The sequence below is a fragment of the Helianthus annuus genome, chromosome 11, assembly GCF_002127325.2.
Source record: "Helianthus annuus cultivar XRQ/B chromosome 11, HanXRQr2.0-SUNRISE, whole genome shotgun sequence".
NCBI classification, from domain to species: domain Eukaryota; kingdom Viridiplantae; phylum Streptophyta; class Magnoliopsida; order Asterales; family Asteraceae; genus Helianthus; species Helianthus annuus.
In genome coordinates this window covers 12,590,592-12,600,956 of record NC_035443.2, presented here as the reverse complement: position 1 = coordinate 12,600,956, position 10,365 = coordinate 12,590,592, and the positions used below count along the sequence as shown (strand labels likewise).

General features: G+C 37.2%; 1 protein-coding gene across 1 annotated transcript in view; it reads left to right on the top strand.

The window, feature by feature from the left end:
• The first annotated feature begins 212 nt into the window (after positions 1–212).
• The window catches only part of LOC118483969, a 35,350-nt gene continuing 25,197 nt past the window's right edge, over positions 213–10,365 (top strand). Inside the window, exons 1-4 of the mRNA XM_035979792.1 lie at positions 213–353; positions 582–774; positions 933–1,029; positions 1,392–1,519. Coding sequence (XP_035835685.1) covers positions 213–353; positions 582–774; positions 933–1,029; positions 1,392–1,519 — 559 coding nt within the window. The remainder of the gene's footprint in view (positions 354–581; positions 775–932; positions 1,030–1,391; positions 1,520–10,365) is intronic.

The window sequence follows — 10,365 nt, the reverse complement described above, 5'->3', positions numbered from 1 at the left end:
ACAGCAGTGGTTAATTGCCGGTAATTTCAAAATTCAAAATGCATGGGAATATGTAATTCGCAATTAATGCATGTCACTCACTCACTCCTGTCAAACATCTTCTTATATAAGGCTTTTCTTCTCATTTTCCTCCTCATAATTCATCACACTCTCATCTTTATCTGATTTTTGATTTTGAAATTTGAATTGATTCCAAATTCCGAATTAGAAGCATGTCAACATCAGTTGAGAGCAACAATCTTAGTTTTGTTAACGATTTGAATCCTGCAAAAGATATGTGGCACATGAAAGCGAGGATCATCCGAAAATGGAATCAAGGTTATAAAATGGATCACATCTTCATTGATGAAAACGTAATGTGTATTTGTGTTTTCTCGTTCGTGTATAAATGATTCCATGGATGTATATGTCTGATTTCCTATTTCTAGGCTTTATAGGTTTGTATCATAAAATCTTGATTGTTCAAATGTTCCTGAGCTTTGTATGGTAGTTTATTGAGGATGTATATTGTTTGATATTTTCTTTCTATCAAAGATTGTAGGTTTGTATGCTAAAAAATACTTTATTTAAATGTTCTTCAGGGTGTTAAGATTCAAGGAGATACTAAAAGTCACTTGATACCTGTTTTTGATGGACAACTTCAAGAAGATGCTGTTGTTATTCTGTCGAAATTTGGTGTGAGTGAAAATAAAGATTTATATAAAGTTGTAGCACATGACTATAAAATCAACTTTTATCGATGCACAGCTGTAACACCTGTGAGAGATTGGCAAGGTGTTGAGTATGGTTTCAACTTCAGAGCTTAAAAAGATATTCTTCAAGGAGAGGCAGTAAAATCTTTGAGTGTTGATAGTGTATATTTTTGTAATCATGTCTTCTCTATATAAAATTATAAATTTTTACTTACTCTGTTGTATTATGTGATCATATAGATGTTGTTGGATCTATGGTTTGGTGTAGAGATCTTGAATTCTTTGGCCAACCTCCAAAAGAAACTAAGAGGGTGAATTTCGATATTCAAGACTTGGAGTAAGTGGTTATTTACATGTTCAGTCATGTACAAATGATTGTTTGTATTTAATGTGGAATGATGTTAATAAATGAGATCAATAATGTTGGTATTTAATGTGGAATCATGGTAATGGTAATAAATGAGATCAATAGTGTTTGTATCTAATGTGGAATCATGGTAATAAATGAGATCAACAATTTATTCTTCAAGTAAATATGTTAATTAATTTGTGGCTCATTTACTATTTTAATAAATGGTCATAAATTACCTTTGATTTTATGTTGTTATTCCTTCAATTTAGTTTTGATTTTATAGATCGTAAAAAATGGTCATAAATTAGTGTTTAGTTTATGGTTATACGAATATTGTTTTCATGTAGGGGTACGGTTTTGCGATGTACTATGTGGAATGATTATGCTCTGCAGTTTAACGACCTCATCTCTAAAACCCCAGTTCATGAGCATGTGATGGCTGTTATACAGCATGGAAAGTGTAAGGAATGGAAAGGTAATTTTCGTTACTTTCTGCAAATCATAACTATACTCTTTATTTCAAGAAGGTGCAAGTTGGAATGCAAGAGTGAGCACCTATTTATACTTGTGGAGGATATTTGAGATGGATCCAGGTGTTGTGAAGTGTTAGAGGATCACTACAAGTGTCCTAGTACGTGTCATGAGCAGCCATACAGCCCATGGTTTCGAAATGGAGGTTCCATGCATTTTTGTTTTGGTTCCAAGGCATTTTTCGCATCTGGAACTCTTTTACGGGTCGTAGGGGTATACCCCTTACGGTCCGTAGAGCTTTAGCGCACCCAATTAATTCCGCCTCCTTGCGGACCGTATGGACCTACGGTTTACGGTCCATAAACGATGAGCCAGGACCAAATTTTTTCACTAGTTTACACCTTTAGTCCCTCCACATTGTAACTATTATATATAGCCAAAAATAGTCCATCTCGTCTAATATTTGGCTCGTTTTTTGGAGAGTACAGACACGACCGTATAGCATCAAGCTTGCGGTTCGTAAAGGGTCACTCAGAGGCATAGTGTTGGGATTGAACCCTACCAAAGGAACAGATAATGAAAGCCAAAACCGGATCACAACAGAGGGTTATTCATAAGCAACTGTTTGCATTAAGCTTTCCCCTTGACAGTGGTTATCTAGCATCTGATAGACTTCAAAGCATTGCTCAATAAGACAACTGCTACTAAAGAACTGATGAAGTTTAAAGGCTGAAGCTCTATCTACTGTTGTTTCCTAAGTACTGTTGAAGATTAAAGCACTGCCCATTCAAGGTCTGATCACCCTTTGAAGAAAGCACTGATGCTCAACATCAGTGCTTAGCATACAACGGTGGAAAGTGAGTCAGTAGTTAGTTATAGCAGTGTCCATGTAATCAGCAGTTAGACATCAGTTGTTATAGATCAGTGGATAGAGTTTGTTAGGTTGTTAGATGTCACTTTCATGGTGACGTCAGCTGAGATGCTTCAGTGGTTTGGTTTGCCTATAAATGTAACAGTACCCTGTACTGTTACATTTGATTGACTGAGTGGGTTCTTCTCCTCATGTCTAATCCTTTCATCTTTTGCAATCAACCATGGAGTATCAGGCTGAGGGGGAGTTTAGCTTGTAAGCATGCTTTGTAATCTTTTGATTTGTATTATAATCATTTGACTCAGTATGAAGCATTGGGTTATCAAAACTATTTTCTCCTTTGATTGTGTTTACAAAGTTTGTTTTTCATTTCCGATGCACTTAATGTTCAAATTTATGCAAACAAACACAATTCTGAGAGCCTCCGATCCTAACAATTGGTATCAGAGCCCGGACAGTCAAATTCGATCTAACGGTCAATTTGACATAATAGTTCACCTCAATATTCATTGATACTAAGGTTGATTGTATTTAGTTGAAAAACAGAGTAACGAGAAATCATGCTCAAAGTGATTATTCAAAAACTCTATAAAACAACCAAGATGTCATAAGACACACAAACTTCACATAACAAGTGATATCATACATAAAACACCTATAGTGTTCAGATCTGAAAATATGACTGATAACTATGGTATAGTCATTTAAAAAATTGATTTCAAGTGTTGATACGAAGTTTGTGGTGTTTCCATCATGTTTGATACTAAGGTGTGAACCTCTTGTCAATAAAAAGCTAGTTTCATAAAACATTAGTGTTTTTGTTAACCTAAAAGGAGGGAAATTAAAACTTTAGTTATCGAATCTTATGTGTTGAAAAACAGGTTGAGAATCCTGTTAAAAGGATCAAATCAACTTTGTTAAGAACACATTAAGAAAATCAGGTGTTAAGACAGACTAAATCATATATAATGTGAGATTTGACATAAGCATGTGCAAAAATATCCAAGTCTCTCCAAACATTGCTGAAAAATGATTCTAGTTTAAATATTTCTTCAATAAAAACCTCCCAGTAAGTATTTTAGTACTTATGAATGGGAAGGGTAAAAAGGGAAAAAGAAAAATCACAAAAACTCAAAAGTGTGTTTATCTCAAAACTTTTGAAGTCAAAAGAAAAGAGTATAAATGTAAAACACTTAAGAGTCCAAAATTGGGTGAACAATGGTCATCAAGCAGCTGTGTGCATACATTGATTCAGGAAAGTTCAGGTAACAATAGTATCACCAATGATGAAACTGATAAGAGGAATAGACAAATACTTCAGAATTCTCACATGTCTCCTCTTTTGGCAATCAATTAACAAGGAAATGGTCACACAAAATAGTCATTTCAAATCATTGACCATTTTCCTAAAGCTTGAGAATGATGTGACTATGAGTTTTAATTGAAAATGTATCAGATCCTTTTTGATGATTGTTTTCAGAATAACCTTTAATTATTTTTTCTTGAAAAGGTTTTTCTCAATAAAACAGGATATATTATTCTTTATTTTTCATAATAATATATTTTGTACTTTTACTTGTTTTTGATAGTAAAAGTATCAATCTCCTGTCAGGATATAGAACCTCTATTTTTGTTGGTGATATTATCCTTAAAAACAGATTAAAAGGAAAAGATACTAGTGCCAAGGTCATATCAACCTCAAGTTTGTTTTATCACAGATCAAAAATTGATTGCTAACAGATTTTAAACTACTGAGCTACTCATGTTTTAATTTAAATAATTAGACACAAAATGAGTAGCCTTAGTAAAAAGGTTTTCATCATCTGGGATACTAAACCTCGAACATAAATTCCTAGAAAAACTGTTGACAAATTAAAACTTGATAATTTGCATCTAAAATGTATTTTGTTAAGTATAGCATTCCTGCAGATGTTTCATAAATCACCATCAACAGATGGTGGACATGATATTGTGTTTACACAAGACAGAATCAATCCCCTCATCTGATCAAGCAGATGCTCAAATTTTTGTCAAAAGTTCAAACACTGTTGCACTAACAGTTGCTGATGTAATAGCCTTTCAAGACCTTACCATTTCCCTACCACTGTTGTGCTCAAACATCTGTTTTCTTAAACACTGTCCACTGCTGAAAGTCAACCTCTGCTCTCTCATTTTCATGATAAGCACTGTTGTTCAAAATCAGTGTTTTATCCACTGATATGTTATCCACTGATAGTAAAAGTCACCCACTGTTTCATTTGTTACCGTTGTAACCACTGATGTTTGTTTCATCAGTAGCTCTCAAAACAACTGTCCTTCATTATTCATCTTTTCATCAGAGGTTGGCACGTGGTCAGTTTTTAGCCATCAGATTGTTGTAACCGCTGCCACATCAGCATTCACTTTTTCCCTAAATAAAACCCTGATCAAAACCCCAAACAGTGTTTTACACTGTCGAATTGAATTCCAAAAATTTTCTTCTCAAAGCAGTTTCCCAATCTTCATCACAAATCATTCTTTGATCTTCTTCATCAAAATGACGAAATCAAAATCAAAATCATCCTCATCCTCTGCTTCCAAAGACTTTGTCACACCCCGATTTCCACGTGTATCACCGGTGGGCCCGGTGGGGGATTACCGTGACGTAGTTGGCAACAATATAGTCAAACCACACAATATATAAATGCACAGCGGAAGCATAAAGGTAAATATATTTCAACTATTGAATGTAATATCCAAGTATTACAATCGTCGAAATAAAATCCACAGGGGATCAAATTAAAATGTAAATATTGTTCAACAGACGTAGGCATCTTAGGCTTGCGAGACTCTTTATTGATGCTAAGGAGAAATATCCAGCCTATTACGCTTAGTACCTGCATTTAATCTTTTTGGGAAGATACGTCAGTTTACACTAGTAAATACATTCAACCGACACTTTTGTAAAATGTTTAATAAAATTGATTTGAATGCACATGGCACAAACTCTTTATAACTTGGGATAATTTATAATTAAATCTTGTAAAAGAATTACATGTTTACTATGCGTTCGGTCGCCCGGGTCGTGCCGGGTTAAAGGTTAATAGACACGCCACAAAGCATAAAACCGTGGCGGGAAAACCAACGGCTATACCTTTATAATATAGACACATTACGGGTGTACGCCTACACCCGTGTGTCGGGGTCGTGGCCATTTCGTAAAATGATGCCAAGGATATCCGGGACATGGTCCTTAAGCTCCCAAAGGCGTAAAGCCAACAAAACCAATTTTTAAACGGGTCACATTGAAATCACCCGACTACTAATGAGTTGGGGTCAATTGCCCGACCAAGCGGTATTTTAAATACCGTAACCCAAGCCCGTATAACGGAAAATAAGTTAAAAGTATTTACCTGAGCAAGTAATAATCCTTAATAAACAAATTCAAGTTTCTTTTTGTGACAACCCTCACTAAACCAGGTATCCGTACTATTTAATTAATAATTAATTGCTGCTTAATTACTGTGCTTAACTGAAATTGCTGATGAACTGCTACTTGATTTCTAGTACTTGTATATTCCTGCATCATACTTTGATTTCCGTCACTACATTATTTACACGTTGAACCTTAGTGACAAACATGATGCACAAAAGCACAGTAGCATTAGAACGGATAACCTATTGAACGTGCTGATAAAGCCAGCATCAGGCAGACACTGCCTCTAAGGGCCTGTATGAGCCAGAAATATTTTACTACGCCCATAGTGAGTGTAGGGATACAAGGGTTGTAGAACTGCGTCTCTAGGAATAAGATATAATGACTGGATGTGCTTAAAACGTACCCTAAGCACGAAACGCAGCACTTTTATTAACATACTAGCTTCTGGCTAACTAATAAAGTGCCGAAACATGAGGAAAATATTCCTGACACTTTGGGAAATAAGATGTGTCACTAAAAATGTTATTTACGACACTTAAAAGCTTATTTAAGCACTTTAACGGATTACTATCCAACCGAACAACCGGACTTTACCCGGAACATGAAAATATTGACATTAACAATATTGGTCTTTTTCTGAGCCAGTTAGGGTCCCTGAATACCCTAACACCCGCTATAGAACACATCACACCACTAACCGAGTTAACCCCTAAATCTAACCTACTTAACTAAACTTTAACCCAACTAAACTTGTTGGAATCGAACTAGACCCCCCCCCTCTTGTAACCGGCCCCAACTAGGGGGAACACCATGGTACACACTTTGAATATTATATTGTTTGTGCATAATATCTAGGAGGCATAGGATCCATTGGATTAAGAACTTGGCTTTGTCTATAAAATCTACCCTAAACACACAAGAGTTATCACATTTCATTCACCACAAACACCCCTCTCCCTTGCTCCACCATTCTCGGCCGAACACCCCTCCCCCTCCACATCCATTTTCGAGTTTAGTTCATTCCATTCCAACATCATACAAGTGTTCAAGGTCACGCATAAGGAGTCTTGGAGCTAACGGAAGGCGAAGGACCTCGTTATCTTGCTTTTATCCACCACTTCTTCGCATAGATTCTTCCCTAGCCCCGAGCTAGAGGTATAACACTTAAAACACCCTCTCGAACTAATCTAAGGTGGTTAATATGTATTGTAACGGTTAAAATGCGGAAACTTATCTTTTGAAGCATAAAAGTCTACTAAAACATGAATATTGATGGTTAAAAGATCATAAGTGGTGTAAAAGTTGTAGTATTGATTTTGTGTGATTATTTAGGCCCGATCTACGTTGTGGTAGCTCGGATCACCATTTAACCCGGTTTGGTTAAGATCATGGATCTTGACATAAGCTTGTTTCGGACGGTACAAGGGTTAAAAGGTGAAACTCTACCACACGAGAAACATGAACTTGTGCAAAAGCATTTTTATTTGTAAAATAGTGTTTAAAACTAGCGGATCTACGTATCTGCAAGTGGTATTTTCAAAGGACCAAGTGTCGAGAAAATCATATTTTCTAAAGGTCGGATGACACACTAACAAGTATGATTTTTTTTACAAACCACAAGTGTATAAACACTTGTGAAATGAAAGGTTTCGACAAAATAACAATCTTTGTGAAAGATGACGGGAAGTTGTAAAGATAGATTTATTCTAAAAACGAGGTTTTTACGAGATTAAGCTACTTTATATAAAGATCCACCAAATATAGCGGGATCTACACTATGGTTTTCGGAAAAACTACAAGTTCATGTACTTATGCGATTTACTTACTTGTCGACTAGTTTGATGTGTCGGAAATTGTTTGATTGAATCAAGAAGTTGTTGAAATGATTTTGTAAAAGAAAATGATACGCTTGAAAGCGTGGCCACCTCCAGTTACAGGGGAAACTCTGGCGAAATTTTTCTAAAAACCTAACACTTAGAATTATTTACAAGTGTTAGAATTATTTTGATATGTTTTCAAAATATATTTCGCCACGACTTTATTTACAAATATTCGGAGGTGGGATTTTCACAAAATTAAACGTGATAAATATATATTTGGTAAATATAATTTTTCACAACACTGTTTATGATTATTTTGTGAAAATACACAAATATTATTTTTAGAGTAAAAATAATATTAACAAACGTTGACGAATCCAAAGTAATACAAACGCTTTCACGATAAGCATATAAGTTACAACGGTAATTATTATTACCACATGATTACTAAAACGTAACTTACGCATTATACAGAAATATTTACGAACGCGTATTTTATCAACGTATTATTTTTGGGGAGAAATTATGTGAAATGGAAATATAATATTTTTGAGAAAAATATTTATATTTGGAATTAGAAATGAAGATATATTAAGTGAGACTTAATATTATAAATTGAACGCACATGTATTAAATCCCCCATCCTTGGGAAGGATATTAACTACCAAGTACATGCAAAATATAAACACGAAATAGTTGTCTGACTATTTCCCAAAAACCTAAACTATAAAGCTAAGGCACGGCCATCCGTCTAATAGAATTAGTACATGTAGGTCGTTGCACAGCTGCCTGATTTGGAGTGCTTGGTAGAGACGCACTGACTGTGAGTTCATGTCCCCCTTTTCTCTTAACTGTTTTTAGTTTTCTAAACTGCGGGGGTGAAATACATGTTACTATGATTACAAGTACTTTTTACATGGTATGGTTAGCGTAAGGAGGGTTACTACTTAGATCATGTGAGTGGGTAGGCGCAACTTGAGGCCATTAATCCTCATTGTAGGACCGAGGGACAGTAGCGGTAGATCTATCTGGGTGTAGCGAGCCCAGCCCCAGGCCCAACATAACGGACCTCGGGGTGACTTTGTGCCCAACGCATAAATCCGCTAGGTTTGAGTCTTCCTACTTGCACTTCACACATATCAATGGCCTTGCAAACCATTGGTGATCTCTTTTTCCTTATTTGCTACATACCAGGATTTTCGATAAATACAAAGGTTTATTTACTCACTTACACATGAACTCGCTCAACATTATTGTTGATTTTTCAACTTACATGTATTTCAGGGAATTAAAAGATCTGGCACGGTATGGCGCGTTTTCCCGCTGCACTAGTTTCCAAGGTCATCCGGGGTTTAGGGAATGTGACTCTTTCCTGGACAAGTCACAGTCCTTAAACTGTGTCTATGTTATGTTTAAGTTTGTAATGTTTGTTGAACAAGATTATGGTTGTTAGGGTGTTTCCCGTTAAAACAATGTTACGGTATTTTCGGTTTTAAACTTAATGGATGATCTTGCATATTTTTAAATTCATATAGCTTTGTTATGATTAAGCTATGGTATTAAGAAGTCACACCAAATTATCCACGCTTCCGGAAAGCCAGGGTGTGACAGCTTGGTATCAGAGCTCTGATCATAGCGAACTAGGATTCCTTCTCGAGTCTAGACTATGATCACTAGGGCTCTCACGAAAACATTTTTACTGCATACCACTTAAGTCCAGATCCAAAACGTTTTTATAAACAAATGTTGAGCGCATTTTATTTATTATTTTTAGGCTCAGTCTGGGAGGCTGAGGCTCGGTCTGGGAGGCCGAGGCTCGATCTAATAGATCGAGGTAGTTGTCTAGTGGGACTAGGGAGTCAGTCTAGGAGGCTGGGAGAATTGGCTAGTGGGACTAGGAATGTCAGTCTGAGAGACTGGGAGGCTAGTGGGACTAGGAAGAGCAGTCTGGGAGACTGGGAGAATTGGCTAGTGGGACTAGGAAGAGCAGTCTGGGAGGCTGGGAGACTAGTGGGACTAGGAGAATTATATGATATCTTACTTGGTGACTTATGTGATTACCTGATAGTATGACTGATTATTTGGGCATATTTGTGTTTATGTTACTGACATCATGAGTCGCCTGTGCCATGCGACATGTTTATGCGTATGCGATTCGGACACCACCGGACCCAGACCTATCGTATCTGATGACCTCCCATCTTCGGAGCATGAGGTGTATACATCTGATTCTACCAGCACGGACGATGACGATTTCCAGCCCTTCGCACTACCCGAGGGTGCTGATGAGCCTGCAGATGGCCCTCCTGTTGAGTACCTACCTCTAGTAGTGATTCCGGCTCCTATACCTTTAGCCGTTTATCCAGCATATGACTTACTTCTCGACGCCGAGGCTGACGGCGATATCGATCTGTTTGAGGATGAGCCTATCGAGGACGAGATCCCGGACGCAGCCCTACTTCCTGCTGGCGATCTTCTGATGATCGCTGGTGCTCCTGCCGAGGACTCACCCGCACATTCACCGGTCCCAGACTCCTTTGAGTCTGTGGCATCCGCACCTTCTCACGAGCGCACAACACTTTGCACACGACTCGGATCCTGACCAGGCATCCTCTGCTGCACCTATTCCGAGCTTTGCGTTTGACCATGATGACATAGAGGATTCTGATCCCATCTTTCCTCCGGGATTCGACCCGGATCATGATATTGAGTTTATCCCGATGGACCAGCCCATGGAGGAT